The sequence below is a fragment of the Solanum tuberosum genome, unplaced genomic scaffold (genome assembly GCF_000226075.1).
Source record: "Solanum tuberosum cultivar DM 1-3 516 R44 unplaced genomic scaffold, SolTub_3.0 scf00040, whole genome shotgun sequence".
Lineage (NCBI taxonomy): Eukaryota > Viridiplantae > Streptophyta > Magnoliopsida > Solanales > Solanaceae > Solanum > Solanum tuberosum.
The window spans coordinates 2,394,944-2,413,956 of record NW_006238964.1 but is presented as its reverse complement, the minus strand read 5'-3'; the positions used below and the strand labels follow the sequence as shown (position 1 = coordinate 2,413,956).

Sequence of the window (19,013 nt, the reverse complement as noted above, 5' to 3'; positions counted from 1 at the left end):
GAAATTACCGAAAGACCCACGCCGAGGTTCCCACAACTCAACTTGCCTAATTCCTTGCTCTGAGTAGGGTTGCAGCAGATAAAAGCCACCATTCCTATGGTATTTCTTCTCTATCGCAGCCCTTAAATACAAAGCCCTCACTTTTTCACTTCCAATCTATCGATCTTTCACTCGATTCGCTCTATATCTCAACAATCTCCGCTCTGCAACAATGGGGGCTTCACTTCCTCCAAAAGAGGCCAACCTCTTCAAACTCATAGTTGTAAGTCTTCAATTCTATTTCCTATCTTCTACTTCAATCGATGCTTTCTTCACCGTGAATTGTTTTCACTTGAATTTTATTGGTCGCATCTAATATTTTTTTTCCGTTTATGTTGATTTAGCCCTAGAATTCATGACAATTACTTTCACTGAATTGGATGTCTGATTGAATGTTACTGTAATTCTTACTTAGCTTTGCGAATTTGAACTAAAGATTGTGACTTTTTCAAGATCCTGTGGCGGTGGAGACATAATTTATTTGTTCTGTCAGGATGGAACATCATACATGTGTATTACATTATTCATGTCAAGTGTCTGTTTTTAATGAGTGGCCGACTGAATAATGTTGTTATCATCAAGAACTGATTTTTTTTTGATTTGTTTATTAATGCAAGTGCTTTTTTACTCATCTGCCCATTTACACAAGCGTCAGTCTTTTTATTAGTTTTGAGTTAATTGGATAGCATTCCCTTTCTGGATCTTTGTTAAGGGCGACTCTTTATCCTATCTGATTATGTGAAGTGGAGAAGATCATGATTACAGACCGGCAGTAACACTTCCGCAGAATATGTTTTGAATAGTTTTATTTCATAGCATTTGTGGTAATTGATAATTGTTTCCTTCAGTCTTCAATTTAGCATCCTGAATCATTCAAGTAAAGGTTGTGAAGTGGCAGGAGTCCTTGCTGGATTTAACTACCAAGTCACATAAACAAGATTTTCCTTTCCTAGCATGTAGTTCATGGGGACAAAATATGTTATTTTCTTTTAGTAGATTGACATATTGTTATCTGATTGACATTGTTTAGATGACTGCATAAGACGATTAAGTTAATTTTATTTGCGAGTGTATGTCCTCATTCTGACTATCAATGACTTGATATGAAGATATGGTCTGACTCTATCTTTAATCCATTTCTGGCATTGTTAGTTGTTGAAGACATGGTTAATTTAATACCCTATTCCTCAATTCCTGCAGAAATCTTACGAGACTAAGCAGTATAAGAAAGGACTAAAAGCTACTGATACGATTCTCAAGAAGTTTCCTAATCATGGAGGTAAGTCCAATTTTATTGCAGCATATCAAAAATGGAATTTAAAAATAAAGCATTGGTTCCTTTTGACGGTACCACTAGACAGGAACATCAGTTTGTTCATTTTAAAATTCTTTGATACATCTATATGCATGAATTCCACTCTATAGCCATTTCTACCATGTTAGATTGTTAGATTCAAATAATTAACTAGCTTCACTCATTCAAGCATCTAACTTATTCTCTCAGTGGTATATGCCAGAAGGCAGTAGGACATAAGTTTCCATCCGAGCAACAAGCTTTTTGCTACCAAAGTTAACTGGAGGCATATTTCTAGTCGGTGCTGTGTACTCTCCTTTTTGTTGCTCCCAATATTATGAGGGATGGAGAAACAAACACATGCGCCAAATATTTAGGTGTTTTTAGACCTTGTCTGGTTTTATGAAGTAGCAGTGATCGATGAAGTTGTCCTTCGGGGACATCCAATAAAATTGCACTGTAGATGCTGACACCAACTACAGTGGTTTCACTGTGCTCCTGCTTACACCTTATATAAGTCCGAGGATGTCTAAGTTAAAATAGTATCCATGAATTCAAGGGTAGAGCTATCTTGGAGAAAGGGGGTTCAATTCACTAAAATTATGAAAAAATATTTTTGGGGTTATATATAAGCTGCTTCGACATAAGGAAAAATTCCAGTAGAAGTGGTAAAGGAGGTAAGAATTTCTCACATGTTCAAATCCCTCACCACAACGATCGCCACTGCCAGGTTATTGGAGCTGCCTTGGACAGGTGCACCACCAATACCGCCTGTGACGATGTTGAAAATCTTGGCATGTGGCTGTTGTCTGGGGATCAACATCGAACTCGAGGGCTTCACCTTCGACTAAGTTGGGTAAGCCTTTAGATTTGATACCAGATTGGTGACAACGATCATTAGGAGCAATGAAACTGAAACTTTCGGCACTGAACCACCTCACTGTACCCTCGATCCTAATTCCCCGTTCACTCTCCAATGCCATTGTTGTCTCCCATAGAACCTAAAGACCATGTCAAAACCATAATTTATTTTTCCTCCCCTGATATTAACTGGTTTTGTCTCATTTGAGACACATTTGAGACACATTTGAGAGCTGAATCTCAGGGTAGGACTAGGGTAGGTGCTTCCCCTAACTTAGGCCGTGCTTCAGTGTAGGAAAGATATTAAGGTATGTCCCCATTGAAATAAGTTGTATCGTTAATAGAGGAATACTAAAAAAATAAATACATGGAAAAGAGATATGTTAATTGTTAAGGACAATCAGTATGTATGAAGTTGTTTTTTTATTGCATTTACATAAATGTTCCTACTTTTGCTTCATTGCATTTTTTAGAACTAAAGCTCACATATTAATTGCGCTTTGCTGTTAAAAGTCCCGATAGACACATGAGCATTTTTTCACTCTTTTCGCCTTGATAACACTGACATTATCATCAACGTGGCTTTTGACGATGCAGTAACTGATGTACGGGCTATCAATAAGATACCCACATTCTATGTTGATTGCCATTTTTTTCTGCGGATGCTGATGCTATTGTTTACTTCGTTTTGTGGTTACCAGAAACATTGTCAATGAAAGGATTAACATTGAATTGTATGGACCGGAAGTCAGAAGCATATGAACTTGTCCGGCTTGGATTGAAGGTGTAGTTTTCCTCTTTTTTTTTTCTTTTTCATTTTTGGAATTAAAAGCACATAGTGCTTTAGATTGGATTCCCTTATTTTGATAAGGGCTTTAGGTTGGATTCTTATTTGTGATGTATTGGAATTAATTGTCTTCCTCTCTTTGCAGAATGACCTTAAGAGCCATGTTTGTTGGCATGTTTATGGTCTCCTATACCGGTCTGATAGAGAGTACCGAGAAGCAATTAAATGCTATCGAAATGCCCTCAGGATTGATCCTGACAATATTGAGATATTACGAGACCTATCCCTTCTACAGGTGGGACTCTTCTGGTCTTCTTTGTACCAAATATTTCAGTTTTTGTTCGTCTTTCTTTCTTTCTGACCATTTGTGCACTTCAGCTAGTCTCCTCTTATAATCTTCTCCCTATTTGGTAGTATTAGTTAGTAATTCAGGTAGGATCTTATCCTCCGATCTTTACTAGTACCTGTCGCTTTATTTGCTGTGTACTTCTTGTTATTTTGCTGTCGTTATTTTCTTTTCATTCTTGCTTTGATTACTCTTCTTTCGATCCACGGGTTCTACCGGAAACAACCTCTCTATTCCATAAAGGTAGGGGTAAGGTCTGCGTAGACTGTAGAGCCTCCCCAGACCCTTTTGTGAGATTAGTCTGGGTATGATGTTGTTGTGTGCACTTCAATTATCTTTCTTTCCCCCCTTTGGCTCGGCTCATCATACCTAAAGCCTCATTGAAGTGCTTTCTAGTGTTCAATGTTATGTGCTTATGTTCTTCCCAGTTGTGTTCCTTGAGGAGTTCTCTACTCCACAAATAGTATAGTAAGCAGATTGGATAGGAAGTTATTGTATTTAGAAGAGGGCGGACTAGAAGTTCATCATATATAGTTATGATTTTTGCCATTATTTTTCCGTTGATACTTAGTTTCATTTTAAAGTGCCTTGTGAAAAAAATGTTTTTGGAAGTGCAGACCGTTTGTATTTTATTCCTTCTTTCATTAATGCGAGTGCTATTTTTGAAGTCTTATACAGTGTTGATTTCCATGCCTTCTCTTGTTGATCCAAGTGCAGTTTGACTTTTGACATGTACTTATGCTCATATAATTATGTCCATAGAATTTCAACAATTCATTGTGTGCTCTTTGATGTGGCATATCTGTAGTCATCTTCTTCAGTTGGGTTCTTAAGACAGTGTTATTACACGGAGCTGCTGATTTCACAGAAACATGTAGATGTGCACGTCTGGCCCATACCAATTGCATATTCTGTTTTAATATGTGCTTCAATGAATTGCTCTGACTACCTTTTCGCATTCATTGTGAAGTTCGTCTATCCTGCTCCATCCAATTTATGCATTGATTTGTGTTTTCTTACAGGCACAAATGCGCGACTTGGAAGGTTTTGTTGAAACAAGACAGCAATTGCTCACTCTAAAACCAAATCATCGTATGAACTGGATTGGCTTTGCCGTTGCTCATCATTTAAACTCAAAGTATGTGTCGCTTCTAGTATGGTAGAGATATCTACTTTGTTTTGCTGACCTCTTTGAGGACTGCTGCATTATATGTTTTTTCTGATGTTAAAACATCCATGTGGGGGAATAATATCAGCACCTAAATTCACCTGATTGAAATTTTACAGCTGACTTTCTCTACTAATCAGTATCAACTACCAAGGAGGTAGCAAAAGACTGCAAAAATGCGGACTTGTCTCAACACATGATGGAGTCCAAGTCCAATACTATCTCCATTTACATTTTCAGTGCTTCTCCTTCACCAAATATAAAATTTGAAAACATTTGACTTTACAAAACTGACATTCCCTTTTCTTATCTAAAAACAGGAAATTGGCAGTTGGTCGACTTTCTTAGTTCCTTTGCTCTTTTAATTTCATTTCTCTTGTTAGATTCCACCAATAGCACCTCTTTTGAGTTTATGTGTGGACAGGATTTAGGTTGCTTAAGTGGGTGAGTTGATATCAAGTCTTATTCAGTATTTAGCTAATTTGTTTCAGTAGAAAAAAGAAAATTACTCTTAGATAACTGAAGCATGAAGGTGCCGGAGATGTTTTATCACTATGTTGTACTGTTTGAGTCTTTCTTATCACTATTGACATGGATTTCTATGTTGTTGAAAAACAATAAGATAAATCAGAAGGGCCAAGAAATCAAAAGTCGGCATAACGCTTGAAGTTTGATATAACCAGTGGCGTGAATGTGTTGCATCTTCAGAACTTATACTTTGTAGTGTTAAGAAAAAGTTCAGCATTTTCATTATTGTTACTTCAGTGGTTTCCTTTGCCTGAAGTTTCTAAGTTGTTTAGTATTATCAGTCATGGGGGTAATGGGTACTCTTGTTGTTGCTGCTAAGTGCTTATCACCGTTTATTTCACAAATATTTGTGCCCTTGAGATTCGTTATCATTCAGTTCTATTATCTAATCCGTGGATGTTGAGGTAGTTCCCTTTGTTGTTTGTTAGTGGATCAAAAGCTGTTGATATCCTTGAGGCATATGAAGGGACTCTTGATGATGATTACCCTCCAGAGAATGAACGTTGTGAACATGGGGAGATGCTCCTGTACAAGGTAACTGTCACTGCTAGGAAGAGGGTATTACTTTTGTTTAAGATTTTATCTTTATCTGAGGGACTGTGTTTGGTAGCAGCCAAGACACTTGTGCAAATACCAATCTGCTTTAGCTTGGTACTGTTAAGGTTTTGCACTTTCAGGCTTGAAAATTCCCAAAGTTCACTTATTTGCACTTCCCCTTTTTCAGAAATTAAATTTAGTATGAGAGTGGTTTTTCAAGCTGGAAAAGTATACATTGCAGTTGAAATTGCATAAAAAAGGAGAGTATACATTGCAGTTGATTTAGCTCCGTATTCAGAAAGTTGTCTATCAGTGAAGTGTAGTCCATAGTTGCACACGTAAAAAGTGACTGGTCCAATCTGTTGTAGTGTTTCTGATCAATACTGTTCGAGGTAACCTGAAATTGCTGCTTAGGATAGCTACAGCATTGTGTTATAGTCAAGCCTAATACTTAAGTTGCTTTATATCTGGATAGGAAATTTAGGATGCTCATGAGTTATCCGAAAACATTTTGCTTCTGTAGTCGCTGGTCATCCTTAGCTAACAATTTAACATAGATCCAGTGTAGTGTTTCTGATCAATACTGTTCGAGGTAACCTGAAATTGCTGCTTAGGATAGCTACAGCATTGTGTTATAGTCAAGCCTAATACTTAAGTTGCTTTATATCTGGATAGGAAATTTAGGATGCTCATGAGTTATCCGAAAACATTTTGCTTCTGTAGTCGCTGGTCATCCTTAGCTAACAATTTAACTTTTTTTTTTTTTTTTTTTTTTTTTTTTTGGGGGGGGTGGGGGGAGGTTCTCGTACTAACTTGGTGGTGTTTCTTTTGATGAAATGTACTATTTGATGGTGTTCACTTGGCATTGTTGATTGTGGAGGTTTTAGATATGAATTGCCTCTTTAGGATGCTGCTGCTTAATTCTGCAACTTCGGTGTCATGTGCTTTTTGACTATTTCAGATCTCTTTATTAGAGGAATGTGGATTTCCTGAGAGGGCTCTTGAAGAATTACGCAAGAAGGAGTCGAAGATGGTACACATAATTTAGTGCCATGAAATTGTTTTCAAATTAGGAATGGGTATTGACTAATATTATGCCACCTCAGGTTGACAAATTGGACTATAAGGAGCAAGAAGCTTTACTTATTTTGAAGCTTGGCCGCTTTGAGGAAGGTGAAAAGTTGTTCAGAGTGCTTCTCACCATGAATCCTGACAATTACAGGTACATAATTATCTAATTTGTTTGTTTGAACTTTGCTGTAACTTATAGTAGATGCCTTCATGTAATAAAATCAGTGTCATCAGGTGAGACTATACCTAAATCATTTCTATTTGTGTAAATCTTTCTTTTCGAAATCAGGTGTTCGTCACAAGATTAGTATCACATGTTGTTCTCCTGAGGCATTTCCCCCCAATATTTATGCCAAGTACAAAATGGAATTCTAAATTCAGGTTTCTGTTGTTTGGTACACTGTTTTGGAACATCAGAAAGAAACTGATTAGTGATAAATATGTAGCTTTTGTCTTTAGCTGCGTCCTTTCAAAATGTTTGTCTTTGTGTTTATTTAGTCCCTTCTGTTTTGGCCATTTTCTTTTTGAAAAAGAACTACACACACATGCAACTTCAAGTCTCCCAACTTCTTAATTAGTTGTTTTTTTTCCGTAATATCTGTTTTTCTGTGTTTACGAAGTGGACCAAATTAAGCAAAATAACCTTAAAAAGTATTATTCACCTCATGATTCAGGGTCCTGGTTACTGTTTTTTATTAGGTAAATAATCTTATCAAGAAAATGGGAGAATTCTTGTATGCCAAAAAGCTATGTTGCCCGGACTCTTCAACAATGTCAAGGGGTGCGTGTCGGATTCGCCAAAAGTAGTGTGCTTTTGGAGAATCCGACATGGGTGCGGCGTAGAAAGTGAAGAGTCCGCGCAACTTAGCCAAAAAGTAGAGAACCTAGTACAACAAATGATTTTCCACAAAAGGCAAACTTCTATACAAGTTCCCTCATGGGTGCACCAAAAAGAAACAAGGGATAAGAGGCGACCTCAATTGTACGAGTCTTTCTCTATCCCTCAAAAAACTCTCCAATTTCTGTCTCCATACTACTCATATGAGTGCTTGGGGGCATCATTTTAAAGGTTTTGGCAACGAATAGGAACTTTCGTAAGGTGGGATATAGGTATTTTCTGTTATCTAAGGTCTAAAATGAATCATCATAGCTCGTATGTGTTAGGTACAAGGTAAGCAAGAGAAAGGGGAAGCTAGTTTGAAATTTCTTTTGTGCCTGTTTGGTTTATATTACTCAGTTGAGTCAATGAAAGGAATCAATATTAGGTTGGATTGGCTTATGAAATCGTTCTTTTAATTTTACATGGATTCTCTTCATCTCCCACTTTTCGCACACCTAATTCGGGTATTATGTGCTGGTTTCTAATAATTGGAGGCATGCATTTTTGCTTATTATGTTGCTAGACTCTATTTTACTTGAACAACATGACATTTAGCTTGCCTTTACTCTTAAGTTGAAGAAGTAACTATTTCCCGTGATTTTTTCTGTATAACTTTCAGATACTATGATGGTTTACAAAGATGTTTGGGATTGTATTCTGAAAAGGGGCAATATACCGCTGATGAAATTGATAGACTAGAAAATTTGTACAGAGTACTTGCCCATCAGTATAGTAGATCATCTGCTGTAAAGGTAATTGACTTTATCCTTTCTCAAAAAAATGATCTCCCGTTGATGGCTTGTGCTAGCCTCTATGTCACGTTATTCTTTGTTTTCTCAACATGATTGAGAAAACAAAGAGAAACGTGCTATAAGCATTATACATTTAATGTTAACCAGCAACGTTCTGTTGATATTCTAATGTTGCAACAACAGGCTTAGCATTTTGTTATATGTCCTAAACATTACGTTTTTCTGAATAGTATAGTTTATGTCACAAGCAATCGAAGAACTTAAGACGAGGGGGCATTCTTGGTGAAGAGTTTCCAACTTGGTCTTCTTTGGAGATTTTAGTTCTACTTCTGTTACATGGCTCCTCACTTTCAAATGTTATATTCCTTGAAGTCAGGGTGCTTTATATATTTTAAAAAAGAAAAAGACCTAAGGCTTGTGCTCTATCTCTACATTTTACCATGGAAATGGAGGACTCCAGTTCTCTTGTACGGTATGAAGACCACAGAAGGTGCTTTAGTTTCATGACAATAAATGCCAACCTCTTCTATGGCAATACTTCCTCGTCTCGGGTTCGAGTACCCCTAGTACGAAGTCGCTGTTGTTAGTGAGCTCTTTACCCCCCAATGTGGGACTTCCTAGTGCAAATTTGGATTTAGTCGGGTTCCTATGTGGGTACCGGACACCGGGTGGGAAACCAAACAAAAATATACTTCCTCATCTGTATTTGTTCATTTATATTCAGGAAGTTTTGACTTAAGCATCGACTTTGAAGAAACTGCTGTGTATACTTAGTGATGTCAAGTAATCAAAGATCATGTTCTTCCCCTTCAAATTCTCTCTTTTCCTTTCTTCCCAAAGCACCTAAATAAGTGCTAGTGGTATGCATCATTCCCTCGACTGTCTCAGGCATTGCCCATTGTTCTCCAACCAAATTCAGGACTGTCCACCTTAACTGACTGGCCATCTTGTAGTAAACTAGTAAAATGGTTCAGGTCTTCACCGGAACAATGGCACAGCTAATAAATTTTCCTTTCCTCAAATTCTCAGCCATTAATGTTTCTTCCTAAGCTGCCAACCACGTAAAGAAGCAAACCTCTTCCTGTGTCCCTTTCGGCATCCACACTGATAGGTATTGAAATCCAGAATCCTCCCTCTTCAATAGCTTGTTGTAGAAGGACGTGATTGAAGAAATCCAAAATCCAGGATCCTCCCTCTTCAATAGCCTGCTGTAGAAGGACATCACTGAGAACAACCCGTGTCCCCTCTCTTTCCACTTCCATAAATCCTGTTTCAGTTAGGTGATGTTCTTTCTGTAAGTACCACCTCCATCAGTCTCTGTAGTTCCCTTACCTCCCGTCCGTCTGGTAAACTTCTCCTGAATTCAAGTCCCATACTTGTCCCTCCATCAGTCTTTGTTACCCATAGAATGAATCAGGCTGTTTTGTCTTGTAATTTTTATGACTTGCATGTGCACATTTGTTGTTATTCTACCCCTTTGTTTGATAAAAGTGACATTTTATTATCAATCTAGACCTTTCATAATCTTTGTGTGACTGAGAGCCATAAATGAAGTTCTTGTGTAGTTGCCCCGGGATTTGATCCAGTGCTGAGTAGTGGTAAGTGCGCAGTACGATGTGTGGGTAGGGGCACATCACAGGTTCAAACCTTTCTGCAGACAAAAATGAGGTATTTAAGCGGAAAAGGGTGTAGTGGGCTCATTGTGCCACTGGCCTCGGAGATTACTCAGATGTTCAAAGAAATGAAGTTCTTGTGGTTTAGTTGCCAAAAACATTCTTCTTTGTTTGCTTATGGAGAAGTCTTTATCCCATTTTTTTGATGTAGGAAAGGGATGTTCTTTCAGTATGCATAATAGACTTCTTTGTTTGTTTCTTTGTCTTATTCTTCTGTTTCCTTTTTCCATGTTCTTTTGCAGAGAATTCCACTTGATTTTCTCCAAGATGACAAGTTTCGAGAAGCTGCAGATAATTATATTCGACCTCTTCTGACAAAAGTATTTATTCTTGGCACTCCGCTAGGTTTCCTTGGTCTTAGAGCTGAGCTGATACTTTATTTACTGATGCATATGTAGGGGGTTCCTTCTTTGTTTTCTGATCTTTATCCGCTGTATGATCATCCTGGCAAGGTTAGTGCAGATGCTCCTTGATGTGCTTGACTTAGAGTATTGCATAGTTATTGTAGCCTGTTTATTTTTTTGATTGATTTCTGGTTCTCTTCATCTCTTACAGGCCGATATTCTAGGGGAATTTGTTTTGAAGCTTGAACAATCACTTAAGAGTACTGGTGGATACCCTGGGAGGTATACATTCGCCTAATTTTTTGGTCTATGTTGCACTATGGCATGTTTCTTGATTCTAATGAAGGATTAACTAAATTGCAGTACTAACCTTATTTAATCACTTCTACCTGAACTGAGTTAATTTTTATTTGTTATTCTTGGTAACGTTTCATGTCAGTAAGAAGCTTCTCTATTTGTACTATCTCATCCTTTCTGAACCACCTCGAGGGCTTGACACTTCACAGTCTCTGATGAGTATTTTGAGTCAAGTATTAGACCTGTTTTGAAGAAGTTCCTGGGATTAGCAACCAAGTGTTGTGCAAATTTGGAAGGTAGTTCGGTGTTTCTGAAGAAATTTCTATCTATGAACCGAACAAAAAGATACTTAAATACAATTTTGAGATCACAGTGTGTCTTAATAATTTTACCAGTTTCTATTTCTTTTCTGGAAACTATTTTTTGAGAAGGTTTCCAGAAACTATTTTAGCAGAACTTATTTTCCTTTGCTTTGGTAACCTTTATAAATGTATGTTATATTGAGAGTGTGAAAGAGCAGACAAGATGTTAATAGTTAGTGACATATGGTCATGTGGTGTAGGGTTTCACTGGTTTTGAAAGATCACATGATATAGTTGTGCGTCTGAGCGCTCCCTTCTTTTAAAAATTTAGTGACATCTATATTTTATAAATAAAAATTAGAAGTGAACTACATCAGTCATTGAAATCTACATAGTTATCACTTCAGAATACTATTATCTTTGATGCTTAAACAATTGTGTAATTTGATTTGTTGATAGTCCAGGAACTAGTGCAGTGTGTAGGTTGTCTACTATGTTAAACTCTCTTATTCCTCTTTTCTCAAATTTTATTTAGGGGTGATGTACATCTGTTAGTCAATACAACTTCACGGAGGACGTTTGAGGACCAAGCGGTTCCCCTTTTGGTGTTTAATTATATGATTTTCTTCTTCATTCTTATTTTCAATCTACATGAAGGGCAGCCTGGTGCACTAAAATGGCGCTATGCGCAAGGTCCAGGGGAGGGTCAGACCGCATGAAATCTTTCATTTTGCATGAATAGAATTTCTTTTGCATAAATACTTTTAGCATCAAATACTTTGTGGGGATACATTGCCTTCTTTTGTCAAATTTAATAAATCCTCCTGCTGATGCCGTGTTGGTATAGTAATTGCTATTCAGGATTCTCGAAGGCACTGTTGACTGCTATTATCCATCGACAACTGTATATAAAAACAGTTTAACCATCTAACTTGGAGTGATGGTGATTGACTTGTCTCAAAGCCATAATAATTAGCCAGGGTGCAGTTGAGAATTCAATTAAAACTAAGTAACCAACTCAATTGGGACAGAATTTGCCTTGGTTAATGCGTAAATGTACTATGTGCTTGCTGTATTCAATGCCTATTGTAATACTTTATGGTCTCTGTGGGATTTGCTATTTTTATGGGGTTATATACTTACAGATGTAACCTTATGCTTTAAGTGCAGAGTGGAGAAGGAACCCCCTTCAACACTTATGTGGACTTTATTTTATTTGGCTCAGGTTTGCTCACTTGTCTCCGTATTAGTCAAACCATTTCTGTGTTTACTTTTCACTCTCCAAATTGATGAAAAACTATGTTCCTGCAGCACTATGATAGACGTGAACAGTATGACATTGCTCTTACTAAAATTGACGAGGCAATTGAGCACACTCCAACTGTAATAGATTTATACTCTGTCAAGGTATATTGGCTTATTATCATTTTCTCTGGTCACCTTTTTGCATCCTTTTGACTTGAATGTTTGGTAAGAAGTTGCTTTTGGTCAAGATTCTAAAATAAAAGTGGGCTATCCAGTCTCTTTCCATTCTCTTTCAATAGAATTAAGTGCCCCTTTTAATTTTTCACCCAAGGGTGTGGCTTGATGTCCTTTCCAGACCCCAGTCCCCCACTTGTGGGATTACACTGGGTATGCTATTGTTGTTGCCTAAGCATCAGTCGGCCGAGTTGCCCCCATAATTCTGTTGGTGGGAGATAGAATGTATCTGGTAGAATAGTTGAGGTGTGGACAAACTGTCTTGGACACTATTGTTATAAAAAGAGAAGAAAAAAAAAATTCATATAGGCGCTAATCAGGATTGATTCTTAGTAGTTGTTACACTAGCATTACTAGTTTACCACCAGTGTTTGGTGGTTTTTTTTTTTGTTTCGTTAGAGATGTTATGTTAGTGTAAGTAAGTGGGTGAGATTTAGAAAACCTCTGGTTTTAGAAGCACCTAAATGCAAATTGTTTTTATACACAAATGGGTCATGAGTGAGTGGAATAGGAACAAATGATTTATACAGTGACCTCAGCTAGTTTGGAATCGTGGTATAGTTGACAATTTGATATGCTGAAGATCAGTAACCCTTACACCCTATCCAATAACATAAAAACCTGTTACTAAATGTAGGAAAGCGGAAGGATCATGAATAATAGTTATCCATTTCTTAATTCTTATGTAGCTGATAGAGCTTCAAATTGACTTCTGAGGAACTAATTTTGACTCTTAGGATGATTGCTGGATTTCTGAATTTCTGTTTATTTCTTGCTGTTTATGATGTTATCTGCTTGAAGTTGGATCTGTATGATGAAGGAGAAGTAAAATTTGTTGTTTTATGTCTTTACACCAAAAATGAAATAGCTAACTACAATTCATTTTGTCAAAGCTCTAGCTTTGCTACAAAGTAACCTCTCTCCTTTATAAAAGATAGATCGTCTCTTTCCTGTTTCAACCCAAGTATGGACTTTGGTTGTATTTCCAAATTTTCCTTTTAAGGTTAGTTTTGGCACCAAACTCTTTGAAAATATGCTATGATTTTGAACTCATTTTCATCTTCCCTTCTTTCGTTTGCTCAAAGTTGGGCCTTTTGTTTACTATCAATTAAATTAAAGCTATTATAAACACATGATAAATTGTATGTCTTGGTTTGTCCCCACCTTTTTAGTGATTAGCATTTTGTTGCGTATTTTTTGATTCTCCATTACTTTTTGTAATCAAAATTCTTTATTAAAAGAAAACAAAAAATTAACCTTGCAAGGTACATATTGACAAAAAGCCTATCTAATACTGTGACAATTTCTTTTGACATAGTAACCAGAGATAAATTTGCAACTTTCTTCTTTCCACTCAAATTCTATAATCATGTTCTTGGATTTTGTTACCTGGAGTAACTTAAGATTTGTTTAAATAGATCATTGCTTTGGCCTCTTGTATTTACATTTGAATAACCTTTCTTGTTATCTGTTCTAAACAGAGCCGCATACTAAAGCATGCTGGTGACTTGGCAGCAGCTGCTGCACTTGCTGATGAAGCTAGGTGTATGGATCTTGCAGATCGATATGTTAATAGCGAATGTGTTAAGCGCATGCTTCAGGCAGATCAGGTGCTTTCTTATGTGTTATCTCTTTCACTTGACTGTATTTTCTCTTGTTGTCAATTCTTATGAATTACCTTGGTTCCTAATTTGTCTTCCAACTACTTTGTGGACATATGACTGAAGGTCACATTGGCTGAAAAGACTGCTGTACTATTCACCAAAGACGGGGAGCAACACAATAACCTTTATGATATGCAGTGCATGTGGTAAGTCTCTTACTGGAGCCCGATCATGGTCAGAAGTTCTGTGTGTGAGTGTCTTACTGGCCTTGTTTAATTTTTTATATGAAAGGTATGAACTAGCATCAGGGGAAAGTTATCTTCGCCAAGGTGAGTTGGGAAGGTCCTTAAAGAAGTTTCTGGCAGTGGAGAAGCATTACGCGGATATCACGGAGGACCAGTTTGATTTTCACTCCTACTGCCTAAGAAAAATGACTCTGCGGGCCTACGTGGAAATGTTGAAGTTTCAAGATCGGCTTCATTCACATGCGTATTTTCGCAAAGCAGCTAGTGGTGCTATCAGGTACTGAATATTGACTTGCTCAATCTTCAAATTTTTGGTTTCTCTCAACTATGTGGTTCTACTTTGCATTATATGTGAACTTTCTGTTGAAGTGGAACAATAGAAGACTGGAACTCTTCTGCTTATAGTATCCTAGTTTTCCGGTTTGATTACATGCAACTTGCAAGCTTACTGAGAATTGCTTTGCTGAAACTTTTTATGTTTTTATGCTTTGTTTTGCCTCTACATTAGATGCTATCTGAAGCTGTACGATTCTCCTTTGAAGTCAGCATCTGAAGAGGATGATGCAATGTCCAAGTTGCCTCCTTCTCAGAAAAAGAAATTAAAGCAAAAACTGAGGAAGGCAGAAGCACGAGCTAAGAAAGTACTCAAATTTGCTTCTTCTTGTTCTTTGAAAATTTCATTTTAGTATAGGTGCCTTAATCTTTTGAATTGTGTTTAGGATGCAGAAGTCAAAATTGAGGAATCCAATGCAACTAGTGCTACTAAATCTGGAAAGCGCCATGTGAAGCCTGTAGATCCTGATCCACATGGTGAAAAATTGATTCAGGTATTCCCTTTTCTGCCATCTGTCACATCTTTTAGGTATAAAGTATCCATCCATTCATTGCACAATTTTTTTTGATAATGCATTCTTTGCACAATTTCTAGTATGAATTTAGAGTAGTCAGGAGTAACTGTTAGATTTTTTATTTTATTTTGATGACGACTATTCCATTATCTTCTAATGGAGTTAATGATGATGGGTATGTTGTTGCACTTTGGATTTAAATTTGTAAAGTATCCATGCAAAGATGTTTTGAAGATAAAAGTAGCTCAGTACAGAAGATTAAGATGAATTGTATTTTGTAATGTCATTTTTGGTGTAAAGAAAAAAAAATGTAGATGAAGTAGCATCAATCATAGAATCCCTGTGAGCTGAACAGGTGATATTTTGCTTTTTGTAATCTGTTAATATGGATTCCAGCACTTCATTTGTGCTGATGTTTTAATATACTGTTACCTTTTCAATATTTTTTTTGAGTGATCAAACATCTGTTACTTTGGATATCGTGTCAAACACTTGGAATGCTTGATGAAAATCCAAACATCTCCAGTAAAATGGGAAGAACAGTGTTTTAATAATTTCTACCAGTTGGTATTTTCTGATTTTGATAAGAGTACTATCTTGTCACTAAACCTTTCAGACTGAAGATCCTCTGGCAGAAGCTTCAAAGTACCTCAAGCTTCTCCTTAAGCACTCACCAGATTTCTTGGAGACACATTTGCTGTCCTTTGACGTAAACATGAGGAAGCAGAAGATCTTGCTTGCCTTGCAGGTAATATCCTTTATAATTCAGTTGATTTCAGTTATATTTATATTGGTATATCTTTGTGGCATAGTAGTGGCCATGCATATAGTTAGCTGCTTGAGATTACCATGCTTCCTTGTCTTTCCCCCTTTGTTTAGTTCCCCATTGCTAGTTGTATCTGGATTCAGGAATTCTAATCTTCATTTTCTGCTGTGGTACTCGTATGAAAAAAAGAAGAGAGAATGTCACCTAAAAATAGTTGGGCTCATGTTTTACTTAGATCCTCAAAAGCACTGCCATCGAAGATGTTAAAAAGGATGAGGTTGACTTCTAATCGTATGGAGGATAGTTTTCTCAAAAGACTTACATAGAACATTATGAAAGCATGGAAGCAAATTGATTTTATAGGAGATACCAAGGACTAAGGGTAGTCAGTTGGTACTTTTGTTCCAGGTCTGGTGTTTGATATGGGCTTTTTTTAGTTTGGATAGGGATCTTATGCCAGTGCCAGGATAATTATGATGTTTAATAGTATTTCCTTATTTCACGAATTTTTTTGTTAGAATCAAACGGCGGGCCTCTAGATGTAACAGAATGGTTATTGAGGCTTCGTTTGGTTGACCTGCATCTATTTTGAGATTGAGATGTAGTCATAGTAGTAGTTGTTTTAGGAATATTGACAAACAATCACTTTGATCTTTGTCTTTTTCCAGGCAATAAAGCATTTAATGCGGTTGGATGCAGATGATCCAAAATCACATCTGTGCTTGGTATGCTTTTACGGCATCAATACTTCCAGTGATATTATTGTTTTATAAACACGTCATGCTCTATTTCTCGAGGTATTCATATTTGCTTCTCTCTCATATGGACTATGATCTCTTGCAGATGAAGTTCTTCCATAAAGTTGACTCCTTGCCTACTCCAGTAACTGATACTGAAAAGCTCATCTGGGGTGTCTTGGAAGCAGAGCGACCTGCCTTTAGGTCATCTTGAATGCACTTCTCTTTTCTCTATATATCTCATGTTTAAATGCTATCAGTGTTGATACTCTACCAGTCATAGTACTTCCATTGATTTGGGAATTCACAAAAACTCCAACTAGTTGGGATTGTGGATCTTATTATTGTATGATGTTATTGATTGTAATTATACTAAGGTTTCTGTATGTTTCTAATTGACCTTTCCAGCCAGTTGCATGGTAAATCTCTCATTGAGGCAAACAACACTTTTCTTGAGAAACATAAAGGTCAGTGTCTAACAGTAACATACTTTTATTAGTTTATTTTGCATCGTTACTCCTCTCATTCTTGAAGAAAACATGATTTCTCATTGTGTGGTGTTTGCAGAATCATTGATGCATAGGGCTGCTGTGGCTGAGTTGCTACATGTTCTGGAACCAAACAAGAAGGCTGAGGCTGTCAAATTAATTGAGGACTCTGTTAATGATCTTGTTTCTATGTAAGACCCTGTTTTCATCACATTAATTTGTATTCTCATTACATAGCTGATAATATTTCGTTATATTTGCAAAATAGTAATAAATCACCTCTGTTTTTACTTTTCTCCAAATTAGGGACGGAGGACAAGGAACTGTCAGGTCATGGAAATTGAACGACTGCATTATAGTTCACAAACTCCTCGAGACAACTCTGGTTGACCATGATGCTGCATCCAGTAAGTTCTTTACCATTGCACACATCCTTCTGTCTTTTCATATTGTACATCTTAAGTCTTCCCTTGGCCTGAAGTTGAGTTGAAGTTAACTGCATGCATATGTTTGACTCTGGTTCTGGTATATTGCTATTGTAGCCTGTTCGTTTTTTTCATGCATCCATTCCTTTTCTGTTGATTTGGGTGGCTGGTGGATATATTATTTTGTCTATATTATGTATGAGATGATCCTTTTCTGTCAAATACATCAGTGACAACCTACTTACATGATATTTGGTGATTCTATGGGTAGTGATGTTTTTGAGACATTGTTGTAGGATGGAAAGTTCGTTGTGCTGAGTACTTTGTGTACTCGACTTACTTTGGAGGTATTCAAAGCTCAGCTAACAATCAGATACAGAAATCTCCTGCAAATGGAGCTGTAGGCCTAAATGCTGGTGAAAATTCTTCTCTTTCATCAAATGGGAGATTAGAGAAACTAAATGCGCTTAAGGATCTACAAATTTAATTGTACACTTCGAGCTGAAGTGTAATCTCTCTGGAAGAGTGCTGGAGAAGCTAAGTGAAACTATATCGAGCATCTAGAGTATACACTTGACAACATTAGGATGGTTCTAAAGGAAATTTTCAGCTCTACGAGGGTTCTTATTGCTTCTGGACTGGTTCTCCACACCTGATTTGATCTGATTATCATTGACATGAAGATAGTAGTACACGCTTGTCTTGCCAAGGGTCAGGTCAAATACCAGGAAAGAGTTTGTGGCTTGGTGCGAAGCATTTTCAACAACTTTCAGATTTGAAGTTTGAGCTCTTGGAAATTTTTTTAAGTAGTCGGATCCTTCATTCCGTCAGCATAGAAAAAGGATGACTTAAAGTGCATGTTGTATTTTTTTCATTTAGTTCTCCATTTTTCTTAATGTACAAATTCTGTTTTATGTGAAAGAAATTTTGCCATAGTATTCAGAGAAAATGATAAACTCATACGGCTGCAGTGATGCGTTTCTTATGATAAAGGATGATATTTATTATTCAGTTCTAGAAATTTACTAAATTTCCCCCCGCCCCCCCCTTAAAACTGTTTTTTCCCATACTTGAGAATTGAGTGATGGTTAGACTGAAAATTAGAACGTTGGTCGAGGTGGATATGTGATCTTTTCTTTAAGAAAGCTTAACTGACAAATAATCATTTGGAGATTGTGTGTGTGATTGTTTGTTTATCTTGAGAACTTTTTTACTGTCTGAAACTCTGAATAGAAGGGCAAGATAAGCTGTAGCATATCTGAGGTAGGAGGTCGACTGCAAGACACTTTGAAATAAATTCTTTTTTTGTTAGTTTTGTGCATCTTATTTCCTTTTGTAAATGAAAAAAAAAAGATGTTATTTAAATACTTTTAAACTGGAGATAGAGATATTGCTATATAAGTTTAGTTTCGATAGATTAGCTTTTGGTCAAAATAGTTGGTTGTCTATTTGATAACAACAATATTTTCGGTATAGTCTTAAAAGTGAAGTCTGTGGGGTTCAATACACTTTCGTTATTCATTTGAATATGTTCTCAGAAAA

General features: G+C 36.8%; 1 protein-coding gene across 1 annotated transcript; it reads left to right on the top strand.

The window, feature by feature from the left end:
- The first annotated feature begins 18 nt into the window (after nt 1-18).
- LOC102599994 (N-alpha-acetyltransferase 15, NatA auxiliary subunit-like) lies at nt 19-18,482 on the top strand. Its single transcript, XM_006343043.2, has 26 exons — nt 19-262; nt 1,240-1,318; nt 2,896-2,978; nt 3,127-3,276; nt 4,350-4,465; nt 5,452-5,557; nt 6,522-6,593; nt 6,667-6,782; nt 8,131-8,263; nt 10,179-10,256; nt 10,335-10,388; nt 10,492-10,562; nt 12,050-12,104; nt 12,191-12,286; nt 13,840-13,968; nt 14,086-14,168; nt 14,254-14,484; nt 14,716-14,848; nt 14,927-15,034; nt 15,672-15,803; nt 16,490-16,546; nt 16,665-16,762; nt 16,967-17,025; nt 17,126-17,237; nt 17,353-17,453; nt 17,768-18,482. Exons 1-26 carry the CDS (start codon nt 212-214, stop codon nt 17,956-17,958), a joined length of 2,694 nt encoding a protein of 897 aa, XP_006343105.1. The 5' UTR covers nt 19-211; the 3' UTR covers nt 17,959-18,482.
- Nucleotides 18,483-19,013: the final 531 nt, after the last annotated feature.

Bases quoted from the DNA above. Each gene is read 5' to 3' on its own strand.
- LOC102599994 (XM_006343043.2), top strand. From the start codon at position 212: ATGGGGGCTTCACTTCCTCCAAAAGAGGCCAACCTCTTCAAACTCATA. The intron at 8,264-10,178 runs GTAATTGACTTT...GTTCTTTTGCAG, and splicing joins GTAGATCATCTGCTGTAAAG to AGAATTCCACTTGATTTTCT. The intron at 17,238-17,352 runs GTAAGACCCTGT...TCTCCAAATTAG, and splicing joins GTTAATGATCTTGTTTCTAT to GGACGGAGGACAAGGAACTG.